The sequence below is a fragment of the Vitis vinifera genome, chromosome 12, assembly GCF_030704535.1.
Source record: "Vitis vinifera cultivar Pinot Noir 40024 chromosome 12, ASM3070453v1".
Classification (NCBI taxonomy): domain Eukaryota; kingdom Viridiplantae; phylum Streptophyta; class Magnoliopsida; order Vitales; family Vitaceae; genus Vitis; species Vitis vinifera.
The window spans coordinates 21,621,367-21,637,803 of NC_081816.1; the positions used below are offsets into that span (position 1 = coordinate 21,621,367).

At 29.1% G+C, this 16,437-nt stretch overlaps 2 protein-coding genes across 2 annotated transcripts; both read left to right on the plus strand.

Annotated features, from left to right (window-relative positions):
- Nucleotides 1-5,387: 5,387 nt before the first annotated feature.
- Nucleotides 5,388-6,957, plus strand: LOC100242191 (AAA-ATPase At3g28580). Its single transcript, XM_019223687.2, has one exon. The coding sequence runs from the start codon at nucleotides 5,410-5,412 to the stop codon at nucleotides 6,823-6,825; it is 1,416 nt and encodes a 471-aa protein (XP_019079232.2). The 5' UTR covers nucleotides 5,388-5,409; the 3' UTR covers nucleotides 6,826-6,957.
- Nucleotides 6,958-14,640: 7,683 nt separating this feature from the next.
- LOC109121427 (AAA-ATPase At3g28580) lies at nucleotides 14,641-16,437 on the plus strand. The gene has a single exon (XM_010659751.3). It carries the CDS (start codon nucleotides 14,719-14,721, stop codon nucleotides 16,147-16,149), a length of 1,431 nt encoding a protein of 476 aa, XP_010658053.2. The 5' UTR covers nucleotides 14,641-14,718; the 3' UTR covers nucleotides 16,150-16,437.

Below are 16,437 nucleotides of genomic sequence, written 5' to 3' on the forward strand. Positions count from 1 at the left end.
AACAGAGAAGAATGATTTGAAAATAGGACACAAAAAGAAATGAGTAAGACATGATTTTCTGAGGTTTCATTTCATGAGTCATCCATGAACCCTCTGATTAAGTGAGAAAATCCATTTTAAAATACAACGTAGAGACATTTTCATAATAGAAGCATAGCATATTAAAATCAGCAATGGCAAACGTGAAAGCAAGGATTCATCTCAACAAACAACTAGTGGTCTTCAATATCCACCCCAAACAAACCAAACAACATTCAAAATATCAACAGCAACCATGGAGGAGCAATAAGAATCCAAAAACTAACAATAAACCTGCTGCCTTCATACCTGAGAGTGCCGATGTCCTGTTCAGCTTCCAACGATTCCCAAACACCTCTCCAAAATATCTCTTCTCTCCCAGCAATGGAAAGCCACACCAGAAAAATATCTTCTCTCTCAGAAAATATCTCACTCTCAGTATCTTCCCACAACCTCCTCTTCATTGGAAAGAAAATCTTCACCCCCCAAAAGCCAGGAAAAGCACTCCGCCTCAAAAAGAAAACTCTCCTACAAAATATCTTCCTTGCGACCCGAAGGGCATAGTCTCCCTAACCAGCCAAAAACTCTCCTCGATGTCTCTCTCAGCTCTCCTCCTCAAAAGAGATGAACTCCCCTCTCCAAAATTCTCTCTGCCCAATCTCCCCAAAGCTCTCCTCCCTGCAGCTGCTCTGTCAAAAAGCACCCAAAAAAAATGTCCTCTCCCGGCAGCCCTGGATGCCTCGCTCAGCTGGAAGTATCCCCCTATCCAAACGACTAGCAAGCTCTCCTTCTACTCCTCTGCCAGCCTTTCTTTACATCTCTCCTCATACCCCCTTTTTGTCCAAAACAGAAACCGCTCCTATCTAACGGTCCTTAGATCCACTTTTCTCCTTGGTGTCGAGCTCTTATTGGTTCCTCAAAAGCATTACCTGATTTCCTCTTTACAGGTGTCGCATGCTGATAGCTCTCCTGATGACCAGTCTTCAAGCTCCACGTGGCTCCCCGAAATCTGGACACTTGGCAAAATCAGCTGCAAAAGATGTGAGAAAATATCAGCCCCAAAATGGGGGTCTACACAACCTTTTCACTAAAACTCCTCGTCGTTAGTCTCGCTTCTGGCCATGGCTTCTCATTGCTCATGACCTTTCCAACAACCGCTACCATCACTAACACTATCTTCCAATGTCTTTGAAAACATAGCTTCTTTAGATACATAAACCCTAATGAATGTAATGGATTCATAAAATACGATGAATGCACTCAATTTGATACAAATTTCATGTTTGATTTATGAAAGTACGAACAAAAATATTAAGCAAAATGACTCTCATGTTTGATTTATTATAAATAAAGGAAAGGAAAATAAAAAATAACTAAAATGAGTTAAAAATTTATGCATTTTAAAAATATTTAATCTTTATACAAAAAAGGAAAAAAAAAGTGAAATGACTTTAAAGAAACATAGAAAAATAATTATTAATATTAAATTTATTTATTTATTTTCATTTATTTTTTCCTTTATATATTTCCTCAAATTTTCAAAAAATCAAATACAATATAAAGGGAAGCAAAAATATTTAAAAATGATTTTATATCATACAAAATAGGAAAGAAAATAAAATATAATTAAAAATAATTGAAACTTACATATTTTAAAACTATTTAATTTTTTTATAGAGCACTTGAAAAATAAGTGAAATAAGTTTTAAAAATATATAAAAATAAATTATTAAATTAAATTTAATTATTTATTTTCTTTAATTTTTTCTTTAATGTAAAATGCCTGCAAATAGAATTTCCTCAACGATGGCATACAGTAGAATGGCCCATGAAGTTGGCATGGCCCAACCAGGTTGCCCTGGCAGCCCCAACGACACAATCAAGGACCTGGCCACCCCCCTGAGTCAATTTGTGCCTATCCCATCGCACAACAATTTTGACCAAATAACATTTTATTCAAGTATGATATATATTTTCAAAACTAATAATTAATTTACGTCACTTTTTGAGAAATTAATTTACTACATCAATTCAAATATTAAAGTTGTTCGACTTTGAAATTACTTTTTTAATTTTCCACTTTTCTTTTTGACTCCTACCATATAATAATTGAATCAGACAAATATTTTAAGATTTTCATATCTTATTATAATTTTTATTATTATTTATTAGTATATATATTTTTTAAATACTATTAAAATAATTCATTATTGCTAGATTATTTTTAAATTAATTTAGAAATATATTTATTATATTTCAACCTAAAAAGCTTAAGGTCATGTTTGGTTATGAAAAGCATAAAGAAAAGAAAAAAAATATAAGAATATATTTGGTTTCTAGAAAATATTATAGAAAGAATTTTTTTTTTAAAGTAGATTGTTTTTCCATATTAGTTTCATTATAGAAAATACAAATAAAAATCATATATAATTAAAATTAATTTAAAATTTATATATTTTTAAATTATTTAATTTTATTATAATGGAGAGAAATAAGAAAACTGGGTTTGAAAAAAATGTTTAAAAATAATTCATTAATTTAAACTTAGTTTTTAAAATTTTTTTTTTTTCTCTTTTTCTTTCTTTCTACTTTTCCTCATTATTTTCTTTCTTTAACATTTTTCTCAAGTTTTATGGGAACCAAACATAGCTTTAATGAAATCAAATATTTAGCTTGCATTAATATTCTATATACATTTTCAAAAATTACATTTTTGTTCATAAACATTATATATTATATTATTGTCGAACATCATAAATTATATATATTAATACAAGAACTATTTGATAAAATTTTATATTTAATTGTCTGTATTTAATTCGATCAAATTAAACTTTTACATATAGGATCTCACTATGGTATTAAAGGATACTTAAAAAAGACACACCAATCAAATGGTGTCACATATATAATTTTTGGTCTCATCACTTGTATCTTGATTATATTTTGTTATGTTCGTAGACCTTTATCACATTCATATGTATACTCTTGTTTAATGATCTAAATCTCTTTATTTATATTTTGATGATTGTTTATATTAAATTATATGATACGTATATTAAGCTTAAAACTTGTAAAATTTAAGTTTTTAGGAAAATTGATAATTTTTAATATGGTAGGGTTTGGTTTAGGAGAAGTTCACGGGTTTGAGCCACCTTCTATAGATGAATTGCAACATGATGTAAGTGTCATGACACAATGATATGACGCAATGGCTGCCGTCCATGCCCAAAACAACAAAACTATTCGTTTTCACACCCATTGGTAAGGGTAGAGGGTGGCTGACTCGACCTTATATTTTAACAATTTTTGAATTTTTATCCCTGCTTGAATATTTTTTTCTGATAACGAGGTTATATATGTAAATTGTAACACATAAAAGTTATTTTTTTTCAACATTTTCTCATCCCTTATAATCAAATATGTCAACGAAAAACTATTTTTAGGACTTATTTTTTTTGATAGAAAATTTATTTTGAAAATTTATTTTTTTAGAATATATTTTTCTTCTTTTTCTCCATTATTTTAGGTATTATAAATAAAAATTATGTTTTAGAAATATTTAAAAGTTAAGTTATAAACAGACTTAATTGTTTTTGAAAATATTTAAAAATAAAATGATTTTTTTTTATTCGATATTATAAAAAGTGAGGAAAATATTAAGGGGAAAATATAGAGGAAAAATATGACAAAAAAAAGAAGAAATTATTTGTTTAGTTGAATCAAGGAAAAACAATATTAAATCATTTAAAGAAAATATTCCTTGGTATTTCTTTCACAGTTTTTTCTTTGACATAATAATAATAATAATAATAATAATAATAATAATAATAATAATTTTCCTCAACTCCTTTTTCATACATCCAAATATTATAAAATTATTGCTTTTAGTATTTTTTTTCATTTCTAATTACTTTTTAAAAATCAAACATAATTTTAAATAAATTTTTTTTTTAAAGAAAGAGAAAAATGTATTATAAGTTATTTAAAAAATCAAATTTATCCACTAAAATTCATATTTAAAATAAATTTTCAAACATTAAGCTTCTAACATAATGGGTACATAAAGGGAGAGAAAAAAATTTCCATAGTTCAAAAAAGAAAAAAAGAAGTGAAAATAAAAAATCTAAATTCTTTTATTTATTTAGTTTATGGAAAAAAGAAGGACTTCAAATTAAATATAATAAAAATTATTTAAAATTTTATAGATATTCAATACTAATTTATATATATATATATATATATATATATATATATATATAAAAGAGAACGGTAAAAATAGAAAAATAGGGTCGTTTGGTAGTTGTTTTTTAAAAATATTTTTTTGAAAACCGTTTTTTTAATGTTTTGTAGAATAAAATTATGTTTGGAAATGTAAAATATTTTTAATATTTTAAAATAGGTTGTAAAAATAATTTTTATATCTAATGTTTTATTTTTAATCATTTTACATGTTTGTATAATTATTTTTTAAAACAATTATCAGAAAACAAGTAAAAACAATAAAAAACAATCCAAAGTTATTATCTAAAAACATTCTTAAAAATATAAAATAGAAAATAGAAAATAATTTTTTTTTGTTATAAAACATATTTTCTTAGTTTTTTTTTTGTTTTGTAGAACAGAAAACTATTTTAAAAAACAATTATTAAATAAATCCAAGAAATTAATGATATTTTTTTTTATCTTTTGAGTTGTTTTACCGAATTAGTCACTTAAAACCTTTGGTTTCTATCTGGATAGATGAAAAAATGGGATCACTTCTTATAAACTTGATGAAAATGATTTTGATATAGTTCATAACCTATTAGAAGAAATAAGATGATTTGATGGTATGCTCATGAATAGAAAAAGATTGTAGTCAATTTGATAATGATGATATTACTTTTTCAAAACTAAGAATCCCACACCTTATAAAATCATATTTACATAATAAAAACTTCATGCATATTCTGAAATAATTTCAAAAAATAGTTTTTAAAAATAGTTGTTAAAAATAGTTTTCAATTATTTTCAATAATAAATTTGGAAACTCAAATAAAATAATTTTAAAAAACACTTTTTTTCTTGCATGATACAATTTTAAAAGCATTATCTTTATTTTAGTTGTAATTAACAATGTATAAAATAATACAAATAAAATACCTGAACTTTAAAAAATAATTCGTTTGGAGAGTAATTAAATTTAAAAAAAATTATAAAAAAGTGTTTTAATTAGAAATTTATTTTCTATTTCAGATGGGGGGTTTTATGTACTTTCCTTCCTCTTTCTTTCCCATTTCCCAACTTTTTCTCGAGCTCGTGGACATACAAGCAGAGCGTCTATAAAAGGAGATATAACACATCCCCTGAGAATATGGTGACACGTGAAGACAAAGACAAGGGAAGAAAATGGGGGAGACGCTGGGGAATTTGGGGTCTGTAATGGCGACATTGATGTTCATCTGGGCTATGTTCCAGCAATACTTCCCTTGTGACCACATCGAAAAATACTCCCATAGATTGATGAAGTTTTTCTACCCCCACATCCAAATCACTTTCGATGAATACGGCAGAGGTCATTTCATGCGCCATGAATTCTACACCGCCATCGAGACCTACCTCAGCTCCAATACCGCCGACCAAGCCAACAGCCTCAAAGCCAACACCGCCAAAAACAACCAGTCACTGGTTCTCACCATTGATGACGGTGAAGAGGTTGAAGATGAGTTTGAGGGAGTGAAGCTGTGGTGGACTTCAAGGACGATCACAGCCGAAACTCAGACCTCCCGCTCCTATGAGCAGCCGGATGAGAAGAGGTACTACCGGCTGACTTTCCACAAGAAACACCGGGATTTGATCACCAAGAAGTACCTCAGTCATGTGTTGAGGGTAGGGAAGGCGATTAAGGTCAGAACCCGGCAGCGGAAGCTTTATACCAACAGTTGGTCGATGTGGAGCCATGTGGTCTTTGATCACCCTGCAACTTTTCAAACTCTTGCCATGGAGGCTGATAAGAAGAGGGAGGTGATCGAGGACTTGGTTTCTTTCAGCAAGGCTGAGGATTTCTACGCAAGAATTGGGAAAGCTTGGAAGCGGGGTTACCTCCTTTATGGCCCTCCAGGGACGGGAAAATCTACCATGATTGCTGCCATGGCGAATCTGTTGCTGTACGACGTCTATGATCTTGAACTGACGGCGGTCAGTGACAACACCGAGCTGAGGAAGCTGCTGATGCAGATTCCGAGCAAGTCCATCACTGTGATTGAGGACATCGACTGCTCCCTCAACTTGACGGGTCAGAGGAAGAAGATGAAGGAGAACAAGGCGGCCGAGGAGGAAGAGAAGGACCCCATTAAAAAACAAGCGAAGGTAGGAGACTCTGATGAAGGGAAAACCAGCAAGGTGACTCTTTCCGGGCTGTTGAACTTCATTGACGGCCTTTGGTCGGCCTCAAAGGGGGAAAGGCTAATAGCGTTCACGACGAACCACATGGAGAAGCTCGACCCAGCTCTGATTCGGCGAGGAAGGATGGACAAGCACATCGAATTATCATACTGTAGCTTTGAATCATTCAAGGTGCTGGCTAAGAACTATCTGGAGCTTGATTCCCACTACCTGTTCGACACGATTGAGAGGCTGTTGGGGGAAAGTAAAGTGACCCCAGCTGATGTTGCTGAGCATTTGATGCGTAAGAATACAAGTGTGGCTGATGCTGAAACAAGCTTGAAGAGCCTGGTTCAGGCATTGGAGATGGCCAAGAAAGAAGCAATGTTGAAGGCCAAGGAAGAAGGCAAAGAGGAGTCATCTGCTAGGGAAGAAGATTGATGATCACTGACAATAGAGACTGTGATTGTGTTTATCATTCTGAATTAATTCCTGGGAATTATGAAATATTGGTCAAGTTAATAGTTTGGTAATTGAGGTTAATGGGAAATGCATATGGTGACCAATTCTGAAGATCTTTTCTAGGGCTTAAGACATGGGAAAGGACTAGAGAAATGAGAGATGAAGATATTGGGAGGAAAGGATAAGAGAAATGAAAGGGGGAAGTTTGTGCCTAATGAATATTTTTACAACGGAAGAATGAATGCCGAACACTTCTTTTATGGAAATTGAACAAGTTAGTAATATAAACATTGTTCGAGCCCTTTGATAGTGATTTTAAAAAATATTTTTAATATTTAAAAAATTTTATTATTCAAGTTTTAAAAATATTAAAAACGTTTTCTACTAACCTTATCAAACATATTTTTCATTTACTAATAAAAAAAAGTGTTTTTCAATAGTTGCAATCATACTTGGTTTGACTATGCTTTTAGATAACATATATAATATCAATAACATTTATCAAGAAATCAAACATTTGAAAAGATTAATATTTTGAAAGTAAGGTAAATATCTATTTTTTAATATATTTTTATAATATAATAAGGCCTATGATTTAATAATTTAAAATTTTAAAAATGAATTTTAACCATATTAAATAAAAAAATAATATTAAAATAATTTATTTAAGTTGTTTAATTCCATATGGAAAAAAAGATTAAATTTTTTTGAATTATTTAATTTTTATATAAAAGAGAAAAATAAATAAATTATTTTTAGAAATCAAATTATAATTGGAAATTAAATATGAAAAACATTTTTTTGAATTTTTTTTGTATAAACATATTATAAATTTAGCATAGTATAAAAATACTCAATCTTACTTAATTTAAAGTTCATTAATTTTTTTTAAAAAAATATAATTATATGTAAAGGGAAAAACTAATAAACTTATTCAAATTGAATTTTGGTTTCTAACTTTTTAATGTTAACTGTATCAATTTTGAGTTCATAACTGTAGTATTAATTGATTCGATTTTAAAATTTTAAATTATTTTTAAAAATTAATGAATTTTATATATAAAGTCTTACTTGATTTGTCTTAAGAAAAAGAAAAAATAGATAAGTTAAAGGAGAATTTTATTAAAATACATATAATTTAAAGTGAGACCATATTTAAAGATTTTCTGTATCATTATTGGGTAATGAAGGAAAATGTATGAAGAAAGATACAATGCTATACTATTTTTTGCTTTTTATGATTTTTTTTTTCTAAATTTTTCTTTTCTTTTTAATAACTAGTGAAAACAAATTTTATTTATCTTTTAAAAATTATTTTCTATTTCCCTTGTTTCTAAAAACAGTTAAAACAAGCACTTTTTGGATGCAACACCTAGAAGGACAATCTCCTCCTAGCTTCCTTCCTTCATGGCTTCCCATTAGTAGCCTATGGTTTAACCAATGACCGTTTGCATATGGCATAAAAATAAAAGAAAGAAAAAACATTAAACTTAGAGTTGTTAGTTGCTCAATAAACCTTTTGTGTAGGTTCCTAAACTTATATTTTGTTTTTGAGAAGTAATAACGTTATGTTTGATTTCTGAAAGTATAAAAATCAAAAACTAAGAAAAATGACTTTCTCGTGTTGGATTTATAATAAAAAATACAAAAATAAAATAAAATAACTAAAATAAGTTAAAAATGTATTTATTTTGAAAATATTTAATCTTTATAAAAAAAGAAAAAAATTAAAATGAGTTTAAAGAAATATATAAAAATGAATATTAACATTAATTTTTATTTTTATTTTTTTCTCTTATATTTTTTTCTCAAAATTTCTAAAATCCAAGTAGAGTATAAAGGAAATAAAAATTATTTTCTCACTATGTATCATACAAAATACGAGAGAAAATAAAATATAATTAAAAATAATTAAAACTTATATGTCTTGAAATTATTTAATTTTTTTTTATATAAACCATGAAAAATAAGTGAAATAAGTTTTAAAAATATATAAAATAATTTATTAAATTTAAATTTATTTTTTATTTTCTTTAATATTTTCTTTAATGCAAAATACCTGCAGATAGAATTTCCTCAAGGATGGCATAGAGTGGAATGCTCCATGAAGTGTGGCCCACGCAGGCCCAACGTCACAATCAAGGACCATGCCGTCCCGAGCCCAAGCCCAAGTCCAAGCTAAACCGAAAGCTAAGGGAGGGCCCAATCCGAGGAACATAGCCCATCATGGAATCTAAAACCAACCCATGAATTAATGGCTCGTGCTCAATTGCTAATTCATGATTAACCATTGTTTTAGTTGCCAACAAAGGTTAAGCCCTGAGTCAATTTGTGCTAATCCCATCCGCACAACAATTTTGACCAAAATACCATTTTTTTAATATTTATTTAAGCATGATATATTTTCAAAACTAATAATTAACTTACATAACTTTTTGAGAAATTAATTGAAAATCGACATCAATTCAAATATTGAAGCTGGTCGGCTTTTCAACTTTTTCCACTTTTTTTGACTCTAATCGATAATAATTGAATTAGACAAAATTCTAAGATTTTAATATATATATATATATATATATATATATTTTTAATAACTATGGATGTCCGGAGCAGCTTATGTTGGTCTGGACTAATCCCATGAGGTCCTGAAGTTAAGGGCCTGAAGTTAAGGGTGAGAAATTAACTGAAAATCGACATCAATTCAAATATTGAAGTTGGTCGGCCTTTTAACTTTTTCCGCTTTTTTTTTTTACTCTAACCGATAATAATTGAATTAGACAAATATTCTAAGATTTTAATATGTTTTTTTATTATTTATTTAATAATTGTGGATGTCCGGAGCAGCTTATGCTGGCATGGACTAATCCCATGGGGCTCTGAAGTTAAGGGTCGGGTAAACCTCCAATGGCCCTAAGGGGACTTGAACTGGTGACCATTGGAGAGCAAATCCAAGGTCGGACCAACAAAGTTACTCCCTAAGATTATAAAATTTTCATATCTTATTTGATGTTTGACGAATTTTTTTATTATTTATTAGTATATATATTTGTAAATACTATTAAAATAATTCATTGTTGCTAGACTATATTCAAATTAATTTGTAAGTACATTTATTATATTTCAAACTAAAAACTTTAAGGTTACGTTTGGTTCCGAAAAGTATAAGAGAAAGAAAAAAAAATGTTGGGTTATATTTGGTTTTTGAAAAATGCTGTAGAAAGAAAAAAGTATTAAAGTAAATTATTTTTTCATATTAGGTTTTATTATAGAAAATATAAAAGAAAATTAAATATAATTAAAATTAATTTGAAATTTACATGTTTTTAAATTATTTAATTTTACTATAATGGAGAGAAAAAAGTAAAATGAGTTTAAAGAAATGTATAAAAATAATTTATTAAATTATTTTTTTTTCTTCACTTTTTTTTTTTTTACTTTTCCTCTCTATTTTATTTTCTTCACATTTTCTTGAGAATTTTATGGGAACGGAACATAACTTTAATGAAATCAAATATTTAGCCCCGCATTAATATTCGAGATACATTTTCAAAATTCATATTTTTGTTCATAAACATTATGCATTATATTATTGTCGAGCATCATAAGTTATACATATTAATTTTTTAATATAACGACTTCAATATATCTATTATAATTATTTGTTTTATCATTTTTAGAAGTTTTTTTTTAATTAAAGAAACATAAATAAAAATAACAAATGAGAAGAACACGAGAACTATTTGATAAAATTTTATATTTGGTCACCTGTATTTAATCCAATCAAATTAACCTTTTACATAAAAGGTCTGACTACAATATTGAAGGTACTTTAAAAAAACATTATCAATCAAATAATACCGTATATATAAATTATGGTCTCACTATTTATACTTTGGTTTTATTTGTTTGTATTTTTATATTTTTATGATATTCATATGTATACTCTTGTTTAATGATTTAAATTTCATTATTTATATTTTGACGATTATTTATATTAAAGAGCATGATATGAATATCGAATTTAAACGAGATAAGTTAAGGTTTTTAGAAAAATTGAGAGATGAACGTGGCATTAGGATTTGGTAGACGTGAACCTCATGGGTTTGAACCACCATCTCTAGATGGATTGCAACATGATGTAGTGCCATGACACATTGAAATGACGCAATGACTGCCGTCCATTCACTTGCTAACTAGTCAGCTACAACACTCCCCATTTATTAAATTAGATATAGAGAAGATACAAATTTCTCAAAGGTCGGTCATATTTAATAATAATAATAATAAATGTCACAGCATTTCCATCCACCTTTTTTCACACCTATTGGTAAGGGTAGGAGCGTGGCTGACTCGACCTCATCTTCCTAGTGGGCACCAGCGGACAAAGCTCCACTCGATTACGAAGAACCAACTATAGTGTGAGACAGGCCTATTCGTTTGGTCATGGAGTGGATGTTTCGACTTGGAAGGAAAAAAAGGGAGGAAGGGAGGAGGACCCACAGTCCAGTGTCGTCGAAATATGGTCTATATGAGTTGCATGTATGGCACCCTAGCTGTATTTTTTCACGAGGCAGAGAATATTTCCAGCGACTTTGAAGTCGTTTTCCACTCGTATATGGCAGCAGGGAGTGGTGGGTGCAAATGACTCATCTTTGATGGGATGTGCCGGGAAAGTCGTGTGAATCCAAGATTTATAAATATATAAAGTTACCAAGCTTTGGTCATGTTTGCTAACTTTGCTGCCAAGTTGATAGAAAATAGATGGCTTTAAGTACGTTTTCTAGTTGTTTTTATTTCTTTTTGGATAATTAATTTAAAATATATATATATATATATATATAATTTACAAAAACATTTCAAGTTACTAAATAAACTTTTATTCTGTAAAACATTCTTTCAAAAAATTATGATGGTGTTTGGTAATGGTTTTTTAAAATAATTTTGAAAAATGGTTTTTTTAGAAAATTGTTATTTGATTTTTTGTAAAACAAAAATTTGTTTCGAAATCTAAAATGTTTTTAATCTATTTTTAATATTTTAAAAATATTTTTTCTTTATATCTAAAACTTTATTTTTAATCATTATAAATGTTTGTATGAGTATTTTTTTAAAACAGTTCTTAAAAAATAAATGAAAACAATTAAAAAAAAACTAAAAGATGTTTTATAAAAATAAAAAATTATTCTAAAAAATAGTTATTAAATAAAACCTTTACTTTGATATAAAAACAAAATAACGAAGGAGAAAGAAGAGGCACTAAAAAGGTTTATTTGATGAAAAAGTTCATTGAAAATAATGATTTTCCTTCTTTGAAAAAATTGAAATTATAACTTCTTTCAATAAAAATATCTTTTAACAATTTTTGAATTTTTATCCCTCATTAAACAGTTTTTTGGATAAAAAGTTGAAGGGGTAAAAATGCCAAAATGAGGTTATATATATGTAATTTGCAATACATAAAAGTTATATTTTTTTCAACATTTTCGCATCCTTTATAATCCAATATTTCGATGAAAAACTATTTTTCGAACTTGAAAATAAGTTTGATAATTCTTTGATAGAAAATTTATTTTGAAAATGTGGCATTTTTTGAGAATATTTTTTTTTTTTTTCAATTATTTTGGGTATTATAAATAAAAGTTATTTTAAAAAAATATTTAAAAGTTAAGTTATAAACAGACTTAACTGTTTTTGAAATTTTTTTACAAAGAAGATGATTTCTTTTTATCCGACATTATAAAAGTGAAGAAAATAATATGAGAAAAAAGAGAGGAAAATATTAAGGGAAAAATGAAGAGGAAAAATATGAGGGACAAAAATAAAAAGAAAATTTTTGTTTAGTTGAATAAAGGAAAAACAATATTAAATCATTTAAAGAAAATATTCCTTGGTATTACTTTCATAGCTTTTTCTTTGATATAAAAAAAAAGAAAAAAAAATCATTTTCCTTAACTCTTTTTTCATACATCCAAATATTAGAAAATGATTGCTTTTAGATTATTTTTTTTCATTTCTTATTACTTTTCAAAAATCAAACATAATTTTAGATAAATGTAAAAAAAAAAAAAGAAGCAAAATTTATAAAATAAAATTTATCCACTAAAATTCATATTAAAAATAAAATTTCAAATATTAAGGGTTTGTTTGACAACTGTTTTCAAGAATAGTTTTATATTTTTTAGAACAAAAAAATTGTAAAACATATTTGGCAACCAAAAAACCATTTTATGTTTTATGTTCCCAAAATTAGAAAATATGAGATTTTCAAAAAATATCTTTTAGTTATTTTCAATTATTTTTTGTTGTTTTTGGAAAACTGTTTTAAAAAATAATTATAAAAACATGTATAATAATTAAAAATAAATCTCTAGATATAAAAATTATTTTTAAAACATATTTAAAAATATTAAAAATAGGTTAAAAATTTTTCAGGTTTTCAAATAGACTTTTATTCTAGAAAACATCAAAGAATAATTTAAAAAAAATTTTAAATCTATTTTTAAAAACAGTTATCAAACATGACCTAATCTTCTAACATTATGAGCACATAAAGAGATAGAGAAAACACTTTCCATATTTCAAAAGTCTTATGAATCTAAGAAAATGTTAAAAATAGGAGAAAAAAAAGTAAAAAAAAAATGTAAATTCTTTTATTTATTTATTTTATGACAAAAAATAAGAATTAAAATTAAATATAATAAAATTTATTTAAAATTTTATAGATATTCAAATACTAATTTATATATATATAAGAGAAGGGTAAAAATAGAAAAATAAGGCATGTTTGGTAACTGTTTTCGGAAATAGTTTTGAAAAATAATTTTTTGAAAACTGTTCTTTGATATTTTGTAAAATAAAAGTATGTTTGCAAACGTAATTTTTTTTAATATTTTAAAATATGTTTTAAAAGTAATTTTTATATCTAATATATTTTATTTTTAATTATTCTACATGTTTGTATAATTATTTTTTAACATAGTTCTCAGAAAATATGTGAAAACAATAAAAAATAATCAAAAGATATTATCTAAAAACACTATTAAAAACATAAAATAGAAAATAGTTTTTGGTTATAAAACATATTTTCATAGTTTTTTTGTTTTGAAGAATAGAAAACTATTTTAAAAAATAGTTATCAAACAAACCCAAGAAATTAACGATACTTCTTTATCTTTTGAGTTGTTCTGCCAAATTGGTCTCTTAAGACCTTTGGTTTCTGCCTAGACCGATGAAAAAAATGGGATCACTTCTTATGGACTTGTTGAAAATGATTCTGATATAGTTTACAACTTATTAGAAAAAAAAAAAATCGATCTAGTGAGATTCTCATGAATAGAAAAAAATGGTAGTCAATTTGATAACGATGATATTACTTTTTCAGAACTAAGGAATACCTTATATATAATGTTTAGAAAATCAAATTTACATAATAAAAACTTTATGAATATTCTGAAATAATTTTAAAAAATAGTTTTTAAAAATATTTTTCAATTATTTTCAAGATTAAATTTGGAAACTCAAATAAAATATTTAAAAAACATTTTTTTCTTGCATGATACAATTTTAAAAGCATTATCTTTATTTTAGTTGTAATTAACAATTTATAAAATAATACAACTAAAATACCTGAACTTTAAAAAATAATTCGCTTGGAGAGTAATTAATTTTTTTTTAAATATAAAAAAGTGTTTTAATTAGAAAATTATTTTCTATTTCAGATGAGGGGTTTTATGTACTTTCCTTCCTCTTTCTTTCCCATTTCCATACCTTTTTCTCAATCCTGTGGACATCCAAGCAGAGCGTCTATATAAGGAGATATAACACATCCCCTGAGTATGGGGACACGTGAGAAGACAAAGACAAGGGAAGAAAATGGGGGAGACGCTGGGGAATTTGGGGTCTGTAATGGCGACATTGATGTTCATCTGGGCTATGTTCCGGCAATACTTCCCTTGCGACCTCATCGAAAAATACTCCCACAGATTGATGAAGTTTTTCTACCCTCACATCCAAATCACTTTCGATGAATACGGCAGAGGTCATTTCATGCGCCATGAATTCTACACCGCCATCGAGACCTACCTCAGCTCCAATACCGCCGACCAAGCCAACCGCCTCAAAGCCAACACCGCCAAAAACAACCAGTCACTGGTTCTCACCATTGATGACGGTGAAGAGGTTGAAGATGAGTTTGAGGGAGTGAAGCTGTGGTGGACTCCAAGGACGATCACAGCCGAAACTCGGACCTCCCGCTCCTATGAGCAGCCGGATGAGAAGAGGTACTACCGGCTGACTTTCCACAAGAAACACCGGGATTTGATCACCAAGAAGTACCTCAGTCATGTGTTGAGGGTAGGGAAGGCGATTAAGGTCAGAACCCGGCAGCGGAAGCTTTATACCAACAGTTGGTCGATGTGGAGCCATGTGGTTTTTGATCACCCTGCAACTTTTCAAACGCTTGCCATGGAGGCTGATAAGAAGAGGGAGCTGATCGAGGACTTGGTTTCTTTCAGCAAGGCTGAAGATTTCTATGCAAGAATTGGGAAAGCTTGGAAGCGGGGTTACCTCCTTTATGGCCCTCCTGGGACGGGAAAATCTACCATGATTGCTGCCATGGCGAATCTGTTGCTGTACGACGTCTATGATCTTGAACTGACGGCGGTCAGTGACAACACCATGCTGAGGAAGCTGCTGATGCAGATTCCGAGCAAGTCCATCACTGTGATTGAGGACATCGACTGCTCCCTCAACTTGACGGGTCAGAGGAAGAAGATGAAGGAGAACAAGGCGGCCGAGGAGGAAGAGAAGGACCCCATTAAAAAACAAGCGAAGGTAAGAGACTCTGATGAAGGGAAAACCAGCAAGGTGACTCTCTCCGGGCTGTTGAACTTCATTGACGGCCTTTGGTCGGCCTCCAAGGGGGAAAGGCTAATAGTGTTCACGACGAACTACATGGAGAAGCTCGACCCAGCTCTGATTCGGCGAGGAAGGATGGACAAGCACATCGAATTGTCATACTGCAGCTTTGAATCATTCAAGGTGCTGGCGAAGAACTATCTGGAGCTTGATTCCCACCACCTGTTCGACACGATTGAGAGGCTGTTGGGGGAAAGTAAAGTGACCCCAGCTGATGTTGCTGAGCATTTGATGCCTAAGACAAGTGTGGCTGATGTTGAAACAAGCTTGAAGAGCCTGGTTCAGGCATTGGAGATGGCCAAGGAAGAAGCAATGTTGAAGGCCAAGGAAGAAGGCAAAGACAAGGAAGAAGGCAAAGAGGAGTCATCTGCTAGGGAAGAAGATTGATGATCATTGGCAATAGAGACTATGATTGTGTTTATCCTTCTGAATTAATTCCTGGGAATTATGAAATATTGGTCAAGTTAATAGTTTGGTAATTGAGGTTAATGGGAAATGCATATGGTGACCAATTCTGAAGATCTTTTCTAGGGCTTAAGACATGGGGGGAAAGGACAAGAGAAATGAAAGGGGGAAAGTTTGTGCCTAATGAATATTTTTACAGCAGGAGGATGAATGCCGATCACTTCTATTATGGAAATTGAAGACATAAGTAATATAAACGTTATTTGAGTT

Bases quoted from the DNA above. Each gene is read 5' to 3' on its own strand.
- LOC100242191 (XM_019223687.2), top strand. From the start codon at position 5,410: ATGGGGGAGACGCTGGGGAATTTGGGGTCTGTAATGGCGACATTGATG.
- LOC109121427 (XM_010659751.3), top strand. From the start codon at position 14,719: ATGGGGGAGACGCTGGGGAATTTGGGGTCTGTAATGGCGACATTGATG.